Genomic DNA, 18,786 nt, shown 5'->3' on the forward strand with positions numbered 1-18,786 from the left:
ACAAACCATTTGTTTCCACAAACGACAGGGGCACCAGACGCTTCATAATTATAAATATATTATAACAACCAGACATGAGAGAGAGAAAGAGAGATAGAGAGAGAGAGAAATGGGGTTTAACGCCCACTCGACACAAACTAGGTCATTTCGGGATTAACACATGGTTTTTAATTTTATTTCAATAATTCGCTTGCACGTAGGGGTCTGTAGCAGTGGGAGGAAACCGGGGGACTCGGAGAAAACCCACGAGGTTGAACAGGCGACCCTACTCCTTGTCACGTACAACCGGGGAATCGAAACCCCGCCAGTCGACTCAATGACAGACCGTATGATACAGCGCGCCATTCGGCCATCCAATCCCCCAACCAGACATATTATATCATCTATTTTTTATGTATATACATCTAATATGTGTTTTTCTAAATGTATTAAGAACATAACGAATCGAGTCTGGTCAGCGCGTATGTGCAGATTTAAACCTTCCGAGAATTCTCAAAAAATAAAATGCTTGGTTCGGGCCGTAATGTAGTTGATAGGTTAACTCAGCGGTGTCAAACTCATTTCGGTTTAGGGGCCATATGCACTAAAAGTTTACATCAAATGGGCCGGAGATATACAAAAATATCACAATAAAGCAATTTTTATGTGGCTAAGTGGGTAGGACGCATGGCTCGCTAGCCTGGAGGTCGGGTGTTCGATCCCTGCATTGGCCGAGAAAGTTCATCCAGATTTTCCGGCGTGGTTTCCTCTTGTCAGTGATGCAGGATAGAGGGCCTGACAAAGACAGCTGTCTAGTCGTTCGGATGGGACGAAAAACCAAGGTCCCGTGTACATATTGGCGTGCACGTAAAAGATCCCTTGGCAGTTGGAATTCGATATAAGAGTAGGCCTTAGCTAGGGTGACCCATGCACCTACAGAAATACAGTCAACCGCTGATAGTTCGAGACTACCACTGAAGCGTGCACATTCGCCGTGTCGAGTCCAACTTTCTGACAGTATGATACTATAAATAGCCATGGCACGTGCAATTCTCTACAAATCTATCAACTATTACAGCCGTAAAAAAATTATTGTTGACGATTTTGAATAGCAGTAAAATTAAGCTTCTTGGTTATTACAGCAGATTTAGAAATTACGTTCGTTTCATTTTTTAAATCGCTTTATCATTAACTGTACCGTTAAGAGCGGCATCTTTTGGTTTAGTACAAATAATATATCTGAAGCACTCGGGTTAGACAGGAACATGATACAAGCAGTAGTTTCATTTTACTTTTACAAGCTTCTTAAAACAATTGTTTAGCTAGCTAACGTGCTCATTTCTAAATTCAATTTCTTGTTCTAGCTTTCTGTTATGTTTCGTAAAAAAGTAGTCTTGATTATCCCGATCTGTCAATCAGCCCTAGAATGGTCGATAGACTGGTTAAGCGAGACTAATTTCAAAACAAGGGCACGTAACCTATCTTTTACTCAAGAGTGTCTGGATGTTATGGACGACACATGGAACCAGTTTTCAGTCTATTATTTATAGATGATTAATGGTCATAGCTTATTAAGTACAACATGATCGTTTATTTAGTGACTATAATTGTGTGAAACTGATTTGAGGCTTGGCATATATATAAATAGTGTGGCGAAATTGTCGAGATATATGGAGATATTTATTTATGGTGGGTCACCCTAAGTAGCACCGCTGCCCGGGCAAAATTTCCCGCATAGCACACTGTATGGCGTATGCCCGTCTTCATTAGCCCAGGTTAGGAGCTGAACAGTAGGACGTTAAACCCCATTTCATTTCATTTCTCATGTATTTATTTGACTAATATCGTTACATATTATAATGCAATACGTATTGTATTAAATAGAACTTAGATTAACGAAGTCAGAGTTTTACTCAAACCGGAAAACAATAATATAGTTTCTAAGAATTATCGTTACATCATGAACCGTAAACATCAAAGTTCTAAATTGGAAAAAAATCGTCACTACATATTGTATTACATAGAACTTAGATTACCGAAGTCAGAATTTTACTATAACAATAATAAATGATTTCCACCGCGACATTTGTTCCACGTAAAAGATCCCTTGACAGATGGAATTCGATATAAGAGTAGGCCGTAGTGCCGCTGTCCGGGCAAAATTTCCCTCATAGCACACTGTATGGCGTATGCCCGTCTTCATTAGCCCAGGTTAGGAGCAGAACAGTAGGACGTTAAACTCCATTTCATTTCATTTCATTTCACGTGTTCGTGGACCGTACTGTATTTTATCGTTTTAGGTTAGTTAACGTGTCCATGAACAATTCTGAAGTTTGTAGGTTCGTGGACCGTACTGTAGTTTTTAGGTTAAACGGCCAAAAAAAGTAACGAATAAGAAAACAAATAAATTTAAAATGTCTTCAATTCTTATAATGTGTAAATAAGTTTATTGCAGGTCTGACGTGTCTGTCTATCCGTTAAATTAAACTAAATTGGATCCTATAATTATTCCAAAGTGAGTCAGTGACATGTGCATTACTTACTTTAGTTATCAGCTATCTTTATTACTAGATATATTACCTGCTATATATATTTTATTTTGGAGACACGGTGGCCTAGTGATTAAAGCGAGAGAGAGAGAGAGAGAGAGAGAGAGAAAGGGAGGGAGAGAGAGAGATGGGGTTTAACGTCCACTCGACACAAACTAGGTCATTTCGGGAGTCTTATAGCATATGACCTCGCTACATCTAAACCCGGCCCAGTATTTGTAGTTAAAGAGAGAGAGAGAAATGGAGTTTAACGTCCACTCGACACACACTAGGTCATTTCGAGACTAACATATGGTTTTAATTTTATTTCAATAATTCGCTTGCGCGTAGGGGTCTTTAGCAGTGGGAGGAAACCGGAGGACCCGGAGAAAACCCACGAGGTTGGACAGGCGAACCTACTCCTTATCACGTACAGCCGGGGAATCGAAACCTCGCCGTATGATACAGCGCGCGGTCCTAACCATTCGGCCATCCACCCCCCCCCCCCCAAAGTGATTAAAGCACTTGATCACTAACCAGAAGGTCACGGTGTCGTGTTATAACTGTCGATCTGGTGTCGTGTTATAACTGATCATTTAGTGCCGTGTTATAACTGTCGATCTGGTGTCGTGTTATAATCGATCATCTGGTACCGTGTTACAACTGATCATCTGGTGTCGTGCCACAACTGATCATCTGGTCCCGTGTTACAACTGATCCTCTGGTCCCGTGTTACAACTGATAATCTGGTGCCGTGTCACAACTGATCATCTGGTGATGTGTTTAAGCTGATCATCTGGTGCTGTGTTTAAAATGGTCATCTGGTACCGTGTAATAACTGATCATCTGATGCCGTTTTACAACTGATCATCTGGTATCGTATTATAACTGAACATTTGGTGCTGTGTTATAACAAATTATCTCGTGTCGTGTTATAACCGATCATCTGGTATCGTGTTATAACTGATCATCTGGTGCCGTATTATAACTGAACATTTTGCGCTATGTTATAACAAATTATCTCGTGTCGTGTTATAACCGATCATCTGGTATCGTGTTATAACTGATCATCTGGTGCCGTATTATAACTGAACATTTTGCGCTATGTTATAACAAATTATCTCGTGTCGTGTTATAACCGATCATCTGGTACCGTGTTATAACATCTGGTGCCGTTTTACAACTGATCATCTGGTATTGTATTCTAACTGAACATTTTGTGCTGTGTTATAACTAATTATCGCGTGTCGTGTTATAACCGATCACCTGGTACCGTGTTGATCATCTGGTGCCGCGTTATAACTGATCAAGTGGTGTTATAACTGATCATCTGGTGCCGTGTTATAACTGATCATCTGGTGCTGCGTTTTAACTGTACATTTGGTGCCGTGTTATAAATAAATGATCGTCTACTGATAAAAAGCGTGCGTTTTAAAATTTTCATTGAGAATGAACTGATTCGATACCCACTTAAAATGTGGTATTCCCCCGATATACATCCAACACAGTTTCTCCAACTTATTGTAAGATATATAGTAGCAATTGGGGAATGATGTTCTACAATTTAACATACAGGCTGCCTGTGAGACTGCGGTGGTAACTGATTTATCCATGGTTGTGGAATAAAGTTTACCCTTATATTTCCATTTCTTGCACACGACAGCGTTACCTAAAAAAACAAGAATGGTAACTTTTATCGAATAATAATAATAATAATAATAATGATAAGAGTGGTGATGATGATGACGATGATGATATTGCTAGAGCCGTGATGCAGCTATAGTGGGCTTCGCCGGGGAATCTCCAACATTTAACTGACGTCATTTCCCGAACCAAAGAAACCGTATCTTTTCACGGGGTATTTGTTGAATGAAGTTAATATATAGAAAAGCAACTATTAACACTAGCTTAAAAACAAAATATTTGTTTGAAAGATAGAAAATATAGTTTTGTCAAAATCGAGTTACTTTCGGCAAGAATGGTGACAACTATGTTAAAAACTGAAAAATAATTTGACAAAATGAATAGAAAATTTGAACAAATAACCAAAAGGTTAAAAATACAGTTTTACCGAAAAGGCGAAGGGACAATGAGTAACCAATAGCGGTGGTTGACGGAAAGGTCATCAATAGTTTTTCAACTCATCAGTACAACTATGCGTTGTCCCTTGCCGATGAACTTTCTCGGCCAACACCGTGGTCGAACTCAGGACCTCCAGGTTATGGAGCCAACGTCTTACTCACCGAGACACGACAGCTCTCCTTTGGCCGTTATGTCCCCATGGTGGAGGTTATGATGGATCGAACGGTAAAAACGGGTAACCGTTGACTTCCTTATAGATCGATATCCCCTTCAACACCATAATAATATTGAATCCGGCGTGTAGACACAGCCAAAATCCCGGGGAACACTTTTGGGTCGCCATAATCCCCGCACCCACACCCTAAAATACAAAGGAATAATCATACTTTTAATTTCTTCTCTGTAATCGCCATTACAATACAGGAGAGGATCAAAGTTTGGATCTGATGGAGGATGTTCACACTGACAGACACGATATCTATGTAAGACCTGACCATCCCTGTCACAGATTGACCAACCACCCCATTCTTGCCAGCTCAAAAACTTACACCCATATAGATCTGAAAAGCGAAATAAATTTAAAGATAATTTAATCGACATCCAATAAAAATCGGGGTCAGGATAATGCTTATTCTTGCTTTAAAATATTACTACAGGCCTATACATCTGAAATCAAGTTAACACCCCACCCCACCCAAATTTTCTTTTGCCTACACAGGATATAATCTACGGACAACTGTTTAGAGCGACGTTAAGATTCGGCATCTGTAGTCTTTATCCAGCACCGATGAGAAGACCAGTCGAAACGTGTATTTCTGTTCAATTACCAAATGCTATTGAAACAGGTTATTCACGTTTCAGCCCTAGCACGAAATCGCCAGGTTTAAATGGAGCAATGGGCGTACATAATCCAAGTATTGTGCCTGCTCACCAACCACGGAGGTCCTGCTTTCTCTTTAAGTACTATTCGTTGAGACAGCCCTGTCTGGTTTCTTCTTGCCAGTGATCGAAGACAGCTGACTGGACGTCTAGTTGTTCTGCTAGTACGGAACACAGTGTAATCGTTGGCGTGTACGTATTAATTTCTAAATATCATTTAAATAACATGGATCTATTGTCGAGTCAGCAATACATGTATTAACACAGGGTACCCGAGGAGAACATGCGGCATTCTCCACTGTGGCTACGAAACGCAACAGAGTTCCTACCTATTTTCCACTGTGTCGTATCTGTGCTCCTTGGTTCCATCTTTTCAATAGTGTTCAGATCATCGAGGTTCTCCATAGCAACCAAGGCATTCTGATTCAGAACGTGTCCCGTTCCAACTTCTAGTTTTCTAGCACCACTCTCCCAACTTATCCATATATCTGCAAAACTGGAGCATTGTAGAGGATTCTCAGTGGCTGTCAGGGTGGTTGGAGTAGAGGACGACATGAATTTAGTTAGTGTTGTACACGTCTTGGCACAATCACCCAAACCAACTTGATAATAATCACCAGCTATATCTGTGGTGAAGATTAGATCAACACTTCCACAAGTTTCTATGGACAATAAAGCTGATGTAATACCAGCTACATCCCAGTGAACTGTTGTATTAGGTAGCAGAGTTGAGGGAATCGTCATTGTCAAGTAATCAGCTGAAATTAAGAATAAATCAAATGTGTGTTGTAAGTGATATTTAGACACGGACGCGGCGGTTCCGCCTATCTTTAATCATATTCCAAATGCCAAGGATTCTTTTGCGTGAACAACAACTTGTACAATTAGACGATGTTCTTTGTCAGGCCCCGCGCTTTAAAATCCCGGGGAACCTCTGATCTCCTGGATGTTGAACCAGTGCCTCACTCACTGAGCCAGAAGAAAGAGGCGTTGAAAGATACATTGTGTAAGATTCAGTTACAGAGTGGACTGTTATTGCTATAAAAAAGAAAATAATATAATGAAAATTTCATTCAAATGACTTTATTCTAAGTGGAGTTACGAGTGCTTCAAGATGTGGGGGATTGGATGGCCGAATCGTTAGTGCGATGGCGCTGTATCATGAGGCCTGTCATTGAGTCAACTGCCGTGGTTTCGAATCCCCGGTTGTACGTGACAAGGATAGGCCAGACATTTTAAATCATTTTCGCAACATTCCGGGCAGTTGCTGCAATAGAAATGCCGACCACGGCTTATGTCGGTCTATACGTATATTATCACCCAACAAAAAGTCCCGGTTCGAAATCCGTGCCCAAATGCGTCAAATTGGCAACAATCCAAAATGGCCGTCAGTTTTGACTGGAAAATGACAATTTTTATCCACTTATCATAATATGATCGAGTTTGGTATGGTATCAAAATATATCCTTTCGGGGTAGCTGATTCCATTTCCATACATATTTTGATGATTAGTTATACCGAGTCAATATTGGGAAATAATTCCAGTTGGCAGTCAGTTTGGGCTGGAAAATTCGAATTTTACCAAATGACCACATTTGGTGTAAAAATATACGTTTTGGAGGCATCTGATTCCATTTTCGACACATTTTTTCTTTTCATCCTGGTAATTAACTGGTTCCCCTGGGTCAAAATATGTCTCAGATCTAATACTATGGCATTCATCAAGCATCAACTAAATTCCAATTAGACGCCTGGCCGACCTCTGCTCACTACGGAAGCAGCGTAGCAGGCATGACGAAAGGGACCACTCTTAGCCCGCTGTGGACGCAGCGTCGTAGGCGTGTCCGATTCGAAAAGTCAAACCTATTGAACCACGTGGCGAATTTATTTCACAAAATGAATCAAATGTTGAGACCCTGATGATACAGCATCGCCTGTTTGTCAGATATGCAATGACCCATTTGATAATGAATTGTCCACCGTCATTCCGAAAATGACGAAACGATAACGGGTATTGGAGGCCGACCATAATGAGCCGATTAAGATCCCTGGCCTAAGTTCAATAATGAAATGAAATGAAATGGAGTTTAACGTCCTACTAGTTCAATAATGAGCGGAGATACCAATTTCAATGGCAGAGAATTTAGAGCGAGTAGAACTTTGTGCAAAGTCATTACTAAGTTCGACAATGAGTCAAGGGCGTGCTAGGGTCTCCGATTGATGGTAGGCAGACCAAAGTTTAGGAGGGAGGGGCAGGATCTAGAATTGAAAGTAGACTGACAACCCCCAGAACGAGAAAACGATCAAGATACAATTCAAGCCAGGCCAAAGAAGTTACTGGTGACAGATTAAACGTCATTAGCATACTCAAGGCTATTTGTTTGGAACAAGGAAAGGGCAGCAGAAAAAGGTGGCAAAATATTTTCATTTGGATGGGTATGTCCTTATTTAACGTAAATTTGTTAACATTCGAGGGCACATTTTCGGAAGAAGGTGCATATAGCCACCTCCACTCCGTCCCCTATGCCCAGTTAAGAAACAGTGGCGGCGACAGCCGTCAGTGGTTGGAGGGACAAAACTGGGGCAAAGTCCAAGGTTAAGGGGGCAAAGGCACGATCTTCAACTAGGGGTAGGCCGGAGGTCTCCTCCAGACAATTTTGAAAAACAGGCTACCGGAAATGCAGCCTGGCAGTATTTCAGACACTGGTGGTTGAGGTAATGTGTCAAACTAATGGACTTACGAACCGCGACAAAACCCAATCACGAGCGCCAAATGGTAGACCTTTCCCAAATTTTTTTTGAAAAATTGACTGCGGGAAATGCTGTCTGACAGTATTCAGTCTGGCACCGATCATCGATATAAATAGATCTGACCAGATACCGTCCGTAGTCTGATCACTAGTTTATCCGACCAGAGAACAACATGTCAAACGAACGGACTTGCGAACCTCAACGAAGTCCCCTTGTGAGCGATTGTGGGGTTATTGGGAACCTCCCGAAGAAAATTTTGAAAAATAGACTGTCGGAAATGCTGTCTGACAGTATTCAGGCACCGATTGTAGAGATGAATAGAGCTGATCAGATGCACCCTGTCGCCTGATCACTAGTCTATCAGACCTCAAATTAACGGACTTGCGAACATCAACGAAGCCCCCGAAAATTTTGAAAAATAGACTGTCGGAAATGCAGTCTGGCAATATCGTCGAGATAAATAGAGCCTACCAGATACCACCTGTTGCCAAATCACTAGTTTATCCGACCAGACAGGAAAGTGTCTCAAAGTGAATGAATATTTTCGCCACGATATTTTGTGACATAGACTGCCGAAAATGCAGCCTGGCAGCATTTCAGACACTGGTCGTTGAGATAAATAGACATTCCAAATGAAAATTAGGTGATACTGATTGCATGCCATTGTATTAGGTCTAAGGTAGGAGTATCATTAAACTCCAATCCTCAATCGGAAATCTAAATCGCTAATTGAAATTTCTCCTATATTGACACAGAGAATCACTTAATCACTAAAATATGTACACAAGTGGGTTCAGCTACCTCGAAAACGCATATTTTGACACCAAACTTGATCCCTATGTAAAATTCGAATTTTCCCGCCAAAACTGACCGCCATGTTGAATAATCCCCAATATTGATTATGGAAATGAATTCAGTTACCCCGAAAACGTATATTTTGATATCAAACTTGATCATATTATGATAATTGGGTGGAAATCGGAATTTACAAGTCAAATCCGGCGGCCATTTTGGATTTTGGCCAATTTGACCCATTTGGGCACTGATTTCGGACTGTGACTTTTTTTGGTGATAATAATATCGGCATTTCTATTGCAGCAACTGCCCGCACTTATGCTTTCTTGCCTGGACTAGGAGTAGGGTTGCCTGTCCAACCTCGTGGGTTTTCTCCGGGTCCTCCGGTTTCCCCCCACTGCTAAAAACCCCTACGCGCAAGCGAATTATTGAAATAAAATTAAACCATGTTAGTCCCGAAATGACCTAGTCTGTGTCGAATGGACGTTGAACCCCATTTCTCTCCCTCTCGCTTCAAGATGTACTGTAGATTGTTTATTAAGCTATTTTATCGTTAAACGCGAATATCGAAAGGAAATAAGAGGGTCCACACCCTTAGTATTTCATACTTTTACACTATTTCCGTGCAAGGAGCGGCCATTTTGTCGGACAGTTTCGGTCAGATTTTTACGAAATTCGAACAAAACCTTCACTGATATATTTAAACGGTTTTTAAACTTGATTACAAAGTGTGACTTCTAGCTGGCCCACAAGCGAATAATAAAATTTTAAGAAAAACCAGGGGCCATAATCCAGGAAGTTATTTTCGGATATGCGCGATGATCACAATGAAGTGAGATCGTTGTGATATAAATATAAATTTAAAGTTTCATCAAACTCGATTGAAGTTATGGTCCGCTACATGCTAATTTCGATTGGAACCGAGATCTTTGAGGAGATAGACCTATATTGCAAGTTTCGTCAAATCGAATAAAAATTGTGACCGGTAGAGTGTTTTTTGACGAACGAACAGGAGCGACGACAATTATGATGCGCATCAACTCAACCAGATATATGGCGAGTTTCATCTAAATCCAACAAATATTGTGACCTCTAGAGGGTTCACAACCTTGGTATAGGTATTTACATGTTTTTCGTAAAGGGGAGCGGCAACTGTGACGGCAAATTCGAACTCAACCATGATCTGTTGAATATATAACCCATAAAGTTACGGTCCGATACGTGCCAATATAGAAAAGAATCGAGCTCTTTGAGATATAAACCTATATTTCAATTTCCGTCAAAATAGGATAAATTATTGTGCCCTGTAGTGGGTCCACAAACAAATGTGAACGGAAACACAGACAGACAGGGGCGACGACAAAATAAGTCCATAAAATGTAGGCGTATAAAAAATGAAATAGCAAATTTTTGACATTCAAATTAATACTCACGCATTTCCCATGAACCTGCAGCGGTCGGATATGAACTTATCCATATCCGATTTGTTGTAGGAAAGGGTGAGTAATCAATAAGTGGATCAACCGTTGTTAATGTCCCGAAACCACAACTAAATTTATTTGTCGACAAGTTTATCCAAAAATACTTTTTGGTACCACTAGATAGGGGATTATTGTCTTCATATCTTAATAATGTATTACATGTACGGCAATCAAAGACTTCTGTTCTGGTATTTCCCATTCCGCCGATTATTATTTCCGGATCACTGTTACTTGGTCTGTCTGTATCGAGAGACAACCTTGCTTCCATCTCGGCTTTAACGTTGAATTTAAAATCTGTTCTGTTTGTTACGTCCCATGACAGCTGGTAGTCATACACGGCGGGTAATTCTACTCTAACACAGGTGACACCTAGAGATAAAATTAAACATATTATAAAAGGTTGTAGGGATGATATTACCAAGAGAGGCATTTTAGCGCTCTGGTGGTCTTGGGTGGTCAGTGTCAGATTTACCTAAGGTTCGACGGACTAAAGCCTAGGGTCTCATACACGGCGGGTAATTCTACCCTAACACAGGTGAAAACCTAGAGATACCAGCGGCTGCCAGGCAGGATACGCCCACATTTTCGAGAGATGGATAGAGAACAAGCTAAAAAGAAAGTGATTTTTCCTACAATCAATGGCCATAATTCAGGAAATTACGGTCCAATATGCGTGAATATCGACAGGAACCGAGATCTTTGGGTTATAAACTTACATTTTAAGTTTCAACAAAATCGGATAAAAATTGTGACCTCTATAGGGTCCACAACCTTGATATACCATATTTTTACGCTATTTGAGAACGAAGGGCGGCCATTTTGTCTGTCAGTTTTGGGCCGATTTTCACGAAATTCGAACTCAGCCGTCTTTAGGGTGTAACGGTGATATAATAATACGTTTTTTTTTAAATCGGATAAAAATTATGACCTCTATAGGGTCCACAAGCTAAAAACGTGATTTTTCGTACAATCAGGGGCCATAATTCAGGAAGTTACGGTCCGATATGCGTGAATATCGAAAGGAACCGAGATCTTTGGGTTATAAACTTACATTTTAAGTTTCAACAAAATCGGATAAAAATTGTGACCTCTATAGGGTCCACAACCTTGATATACCATATTTTTACGCTATTTGAGAACGAAGGGCGGCCATTTTGTCTGTCAGTTTTGGGCTGAGTTTCACGAAATTCAAACTCAGCCGTCTTTAGGGTGTAACGGTGATATAATAATACGGTTTTTTAAATCGGATAAAAATTATGACTTCTATAGGGTCCACAAGCTAAAAACGTGATATTTCGTACAATCAAGGGCCATAATTCAGGAAGTTACGGTCCAATATGCGCGAATATCGAACGGAACCGAGATCTGTGGGTTATAAACTTACATTTCAAGTTTCAACAAATTCGGATAAAAATTGTGACCTCTATAGGGTCCACAAGTTAAACACGTGATTTTTCGTACAAACAGGGGCCATAATCCATAAAGTTTCGATCCGATACATGCCAATATCGAAAGCAGTCGAGATCTTTTGGGGATAAACCTATATTTCAAGTTTCGTCAAAATTGGATAAGAATTGTGACCTGTAGAGAGTCCACAAACAATTGTGGACGGACGGACGTCCGGACGTCTAGACATACGGACGTCCGGACGGACAGGGGCGACGACAATATACGTCCAAATGAAAATGTGGGCGTATAAAAATTAAATATATACTATTCAAAAAAAGTAGGGGATATTTGATTTTGGGGGCATAATACTAAAATATGCAAATGACTACGAAAAAAGTCACTATAGAACCTAACAGAAGAAACATTTCCAGTTACATGTGACGCCCAAACGCACCAATAACTACCGCATGGAATGCAGGTGATGCTTGGGATCATCATGGGGGTCCAACCCAAGATTTGCACGACTCTGACTTTGAATGTTACAGTCATTGTGGCATTGAATTCCAGGGTGGAAACATCAGTTTAATTGTTTTAGTGACCAGAAAACAAATTTTGATATGCGTCGGCTTACCCAAAATGAAAGGTTACGTGCCCTTGGCATGCTACAGATCGGCACAACACAGGCGGTTGTGGCGCGGACGATGAATGTTTCTCAGTCTGTCATAAGCAGGCTATGGTCCAGATACCGTGATACACAATCTGTACAGGACAGATCACGCTCAGGTCGACCAAGGGCGACAACTCAAGCCCAGGATCGATTTATCCGTACCTTGGCCTTGAGAAATCGTGTCATCACAGCAAATAAGATCAGCGCTCGTCTTCAAACAGACACTGGTGTGAGAGTGAGTGGCCAGACGATTCGGAATCGACTGCATAGGGGTCACCTTCCTCGCGTGATCCCTTGTTTGAGAGATCATCACATTCAGGCAAGACGTCGTTGGTGTAGGGATCGTCAACACTGGGATAATCGACGCTGGAGCAATGTGATGTTTTCTGATGAGTCAAGGTTCACTGTTGATTTTTTGGACAGACGTAGGAGGGTGTGGCGTCGTCGAAACGAGCGCTTCCAAGACGTTAACGTCATCAGACATGATCGATTTGGGGGTGGTTCTGTTATGGTGTGGGGAGGCATCACTGTTGCTGGAAGAACGGCTTTACATGTTGTTGCAGGGCGTGTTACAGGCCAGTACTACCGGGACAACATCTTGGCAGTCCATGTTGTGCCGTTCGCACGACGTCATGGCCGCCGTTTCATCTTCCAGGATGACAACGCAAGATGTCACAGGGCCAGGATCGTTACAGGTTACCTCCAACAACAGAACATCACCACATTACCTTGGCCAGCACTGAGTCCCGACCTCTCCCCCATCGAGCATGTCTGGGACATGCTTGGACAGAGGTTACGTCAACGTCAACAACGTCCTGCCAATGTCCAAGAACTTGCTGCTGCGTTGCAACAGGAATGGGACAATCTGGACCAAAATGACCTTAGACGTCTCATTAGGAGTATGCCACGTCGGATCAATGCTTTTTTGGCAAACAGAGGAGGATTTACCCGTTACTGACTTGGTTGTGATGCTGTGGTAACTTTGCTGTTTGACCCCGGGTATCATTTTACCCTTATAATGGTCAGTCTGTGCCTTACTTAGTCTAACGATCATTTGGAATAAATCGATGAATGTGAACTTCATTTCATTTTGTCATTTGTTTCTTCGTCAGTTTCATTAGGTGACTTTAATAACACTTAAAAATCAAATATCCCCTACTTTTTTTGAATAGTATATTATAAAAGGTTGTAGGAATGATATTACCAACTGAGTCATTTTAGCGCTCTGGTGGTCTTGGGTGGCCAGTGTCAGACTTACCTAAGACTTGGTGGGCTGAAGCCTAGCACGATATACAAGGCCTCCTGCTAAGGTGTATAATATATTGGACATTTATAATAACCCTTGTCGGTTCTCCGTGGACCCCATGCATATGTTTTATAGTCTTTTGTAATAACTACTGGGCACTGCTTTCTGATATTTAGTGACTTTGTCCACTATACATTTTTAGACGTAGTGAAGAGATCGGTATTCATCTGCTTCCCATATGCAGAGTTATGTTATATGCAAATCAGGCCCAACGCTTGATAACTCACAGTAGGGATTTTGCTAATGTGTTTGCTGCCTGATACCGTTTAGCTTATGCCAGAATATCCTCTCTTTTAGCATCTGCATGTTACAAATACCAACAATTAAATGATGAATTCCAAATATTCAATGTTTTTTTTGTATCAAACGTGGATTGCCATTTAACCTCTTTATCGCATAGTACACATAGTAACAATTTTGTGAGAATTATTAAATCTTTTTCATATGTCAGTAAAATGTTTTTGGATAATAATTAAGGTGTTTTTCAGATGTCAAATATGAATGCAAATAAAAACCAAACAGCTGCCTTTTAATTCAATTATCTTTGAAATTATGACTGGGGTTCATGATACCTCCCAATGTGCACCCACATGTGTAAGGATGGTGGATTGGGAGGGAGTCTTATAGCATATGACCTCGCTACATCTAAACCCGGCCCAGTAGGTTGTAGTTAAAAAGAGAGAGAGAGAAATGGGGTTTAACGTCCACTCGACACACACTAGGTCATTTCGGGACTAACATATGGTTCAATTTTATTTTCCATAATTCGCTTGCGCGTAGGGGTCTTTAGCAGTGGGAAGAAACCGGAGGACTCGGAGAAAACCCACGAGGTTGGACAGGCGACCCTACGCCTTGTCACGTACAACCGGGGAATCGAAACCCCGCCAGTTGACTCAATGACAGACTTTATAATACAGAGCGCACGTGCTAACCATTCAGCCATCCAACCCCTCTGTAGTTAAAAACTATTTCCGAAATTTGTAATATCAAAGACAAAAGACAATGGCGAGTCATGAAAGATCGAATCGTACAAAACAATGAAATAGGGTTTAACGCCCTACTATTCTGCTCCGACTGGGCTAATGAAGACGGGCAGACGCCATACAGTCTGCTATGAGAGAAATTTTGACCGGGACAGCTACGACATGGTCTACTCTTATATCGAAATCCAACTGCCAATGGTTCTTTTACTTGTACGCTAGTGTGTACACGGGTCCTCAGTTTTTATCCCCACCCGAGCGGCTATACGTTGTCTGGGTTGTTTTAATTGATCAGAGATGCTAGTGACATCACCATTGATTAGAGCATATAATCAAATTAGGATGGGACGAACAACCGAGGTCCCGTGTACACATAGGCGTGCACGTAAAAGATCTCTTGACAGATGGAATTCGATATAAGAGTAGGCCGTAGTGCCGCTGTCCGGGCAAAATTTCCCTCATAGCTCACTGTATGGCGTCTGCCCGTCTTCATTAGCCCAGTTCGGAGCAGAAAAGTAGGACGTTAAACCCCAATTCATTTCATTTCATTTCTATGGAAAACGCCTCTGTATACAGGGAAGATTTTAGCTGAGCTTTAAATGCATTTAAGGAGTCTAATGTTGTAAGGCAATGAATTCCATAAGAGAGGAACAGAGAATACGAAAGACCCGTAAGTATACCCGTCTTATCCTAGCTGCAATACTGCGGTGCTGTAGCAATTGATACACTCTTCCGGGCTATCTGCGCAATATGGAAGGCCTTAGAACGGTCCACTTCTTGCGGAATGGATTTAATCAAACTTTTGTCATTTATTTTTACATTTCTGATATCTTGGTAAAATTTAAAACATACTTACTTTTAAAAAATGTCATCAAATATAAAACTTCATAAATCATTTTTGACAACCTGCCAATGTTCACCCGTCTTCCAATCAGCATTAAAGTGTCACAAATAACAGCATCTGTCCCAACTCATTTTTGACAACTTGCCAATATTCATACGTCCGCTAGCATTGGAACAATCAGCACTGAACTTTTACAGATCACATCGTGTATCTCTCGTAACCGTTGCTAGTAGCCACTTCGATCAACATAAATAAATGCTGTCAATCAATAGATATGATAAGCCACGTATCTCGATACAGGATTGTTTACGATACGATACATATTGAATGTGCGTGAAAACAAAGTAATAGTAAGATTTAAATTGTAAATATCGTCTACAATAAGAATATATACTATTCAAAAAAAGTAGGGGATATTTGATTTTGGGGGCATAATACTAAAATATGCAAATGACTACGAAAAAAGTCACTATAGAACCTAACAGAAGAAACATTTCCAGTTACATGTGACGCCCAAACGCACCAATAGCTACCGCATGGAATGCAGGTGATGCTTGGGATCATCATGGGGGTCCAACCCAAGATTTGCACGACTCTGACTTTGAATGTTACAGTCATTGTGGCATTGAATTCCAGGGTGGAAACATCAGTTTAATTGTTTTAGTGACCAGAAAACAAATTTTGATATGCGTCGGCTTACCCAAAATGAAAGGTTACGTGCCCTTGGCATGCTACAGATCGGCACAACACAGGCGGTTGTGGCGCGGACGATGAATGTTTCTCAGTCTGTCATAAGCAGGCTATGGTCCAGATACCGTGATACACAATCTGTACAGGACAGACCACGCTCAGGTCGACCAAGGGCGACAACTCAAGCCCAGGATCGATTTATCCGTACCTTGGCCTTGAGAAATCATGTCATCACAGCAAATCAGATCAGTGCTCGTCTTCAAACAGACACTGGTGTGAGAGTGAGTGGCCAGACGATTCGGAATCGACTGCATAGGGGTCACCTTCGCGCCCGACGTCCTCGCGTGATCCCTTGTTTGAGAGATCATCACATTCAGGCAAGACGTCGTTGGTGTAGGGATCGTCAACACTGGGATAATCGACGCTGGAGCAATGTGATGTTTTCAGATGAGTCAAGATTCACTGTTGATTTTTTGGACAGACGTAGGAGGGTGTGGCGTCGTCGAAACGAGCGCTTCCAAGACGTTAACGTCATCAGAAATGATCGATTTGGGGGTGGTTCTGTTATGGTGTGGGGAGGCATCACTGTTGCTGGAAGAACGGCTTTACATGTTGTTGCAGGGCGTGTTACAGGCCAGTACTACCGGGACAACATCTTGGCAGTCCATGTTGTGCCGTTCGCACGACGTCATGGCCGCCGTTTCATCTTCCAGGATGACAACGCAAGATGTCACAGGGCCAGGATCGTTACAGGTTACCTCCAACAACAGAACATCACCACATTACCTTGGCCAGCACTGAGTCCCGACCTCTCCCCCATCGAACATGTCTGGGACATGCTTGGACAGAGGTTACGTCAACGTCAACAACGTCCTGCCAATGTCCAAGAACTTGCTGCTGCGTTGCAACAGGAATGGGACAATCTGGACCAAAATGACCTTAGACGTCTCATTAGGAGTATGCCACGTCGGATCAATGCTTGTTTGGCAAACAGAGGAGGATTTACCCGTTACTGACTTGGTTGTGATGCTGTGGTAACTTTGCTGTTTGACCCCGGGTATCATTTTACCCTTATACTGGTCAGTCTGTGCCTTACTTAGTCTAATGATCATTTGGAATAAATCGATGAATGTGAACTTCATTTCATTTTGTCATTTGTTTCTTCGTCAGTTTCATTAGGTGACTTTAATAACACTTAAAAATCAAATATCCCCTACTTTTTTTGAATAGTATATTATATTTAAAATTTCATATCAGTTTCAATTTTGTTGAGATACGTCTTACTTACGTTTGTTAAACCCATGAATCATCAAATAGAAAATAACTTGTAACTAAATTTGAACATTTGATATTACTTACAGTATTATCTTTCAGATTTATTGTTTGTAGGCTGTGTTACCTTAAATGAACTGTTTGTTTGAAAACAAATATTAGTGGGGGTTAAACATAAATTTATAAATAAATATGAACGCAAATGCTTGCTGAGTAAAATACATATCTTCATACTGTCGTACCAAAGAATAAAATAAAATCAGTTAAGTACGAACAATCCAAACCTTTAGACACAATTCGAGGTCCTAAAAAGACAAAAGGCAAAATAGTGTAATCAGCAAATGGACTGTTCACCGTGTACTAAATACACGACAGTGGTAACAGGTGTCGAGAAGAGTAAGCTTAGCCTGACTGGCGTCACACCCCCCATAACTGCATCCAAATCATTAGACGAGATATCGGTAACACAAAGTTTAAACAAAAATTGAGAAAGATGGGGTCATTCACATACTTAGGTTCCAATGCTAATTTGCTGTGACTAGTTTTCCACTTACGTTGTGTTAATAATATAGCTCTAGATTCCGATTGGGATGATCAGCAATATACCCAAGTGTTCGGAATACTCTTTTCGTTCCGGTGTTGAGGCGGAGCAGAACAGGGGGTAGATTTAACACACTGCAGTGCTGGCAGTACGTGTGGTTTTGGAAGTACGTGTGGTTATTCACAGAACGTACCATGTGCCCTCCAAGTAGCAGCAATTCGAATAACTCGAAGTTTACCCAAGAATGATTTGCAGTATCATGTAATTCCATAATTCGAATAGGACATTTGGACCCCCCCCCCCCCAAAAAAAAAAAAAAAAAAAAAAATCCGATCTGCTGTTCAGCGTGCGTTGATGATTAAACGCAAAAATGGAAAATCAATAATTTATTAATTTTCGCGACCATCAAGGCTACAGTGATTTTAAAATAGGGTTTTCTCGGCTTACAGTAAAGTAATGTGACTGAAATTTGCAGCATAATCCCTTTACTACATCATGCTGGCTCGCTAGCCTGGAGGTCGGGTGTTCGATGTCTGCATTGGCCGAGAAAGTTCATCCAAATTTTTAGGCGTGGTTCCCCCTTTTCAGTGATGCAGGACGGA

General features: G+C 41.2%; 1 protein-coding gene across 1 annotated transcript; it reads right to left on the reverse strand.

The window, feature by feature from the left end:
• Window positions 1-3,030: 3,030 nt before the first annotated feature.
• Window positions 3,031-15,832, reverse strand: LOC126824055 (uncharacterized). Its single transcript, XM_050553216.2, has 5 exons — window positions 15,694-15,832; window positions 10,448-10,864; window positions 5,798-6,226; window positions 4,976-5,149; window positions 3,031-4,176 (listed from the first exon to the last, which is right to left on the reverse strand). The coding sequence occupies exons 1-5, from the start codon at window positions 15,773-15,775 to the stop codon at window positions 3,917-3,919; spliced, it is 1,362 nt and encodes a 453-aa protein (XP_050409173.1). The 5' UTR covers window positions 15,776-15,832; the 3' UTR covers window positions 3,031-3,916.
• Between the last annotated feature and the right edge of the window lie 2,954 nt (window positions 15,833-18,786).

The sequence above is a fragment of the Patella vulgata genome, chromosome 6, assembly GCF_932274485.2.
Source record: "Patella vulgata chromosome 6, xgPatVulg1.2, whole genome shotgun sequence".
Lineage (NCBI taxonomy): Eukaryota > Metazoa > Mollusca > Gastropoda > Patellidae > Patella > Patella vulgata.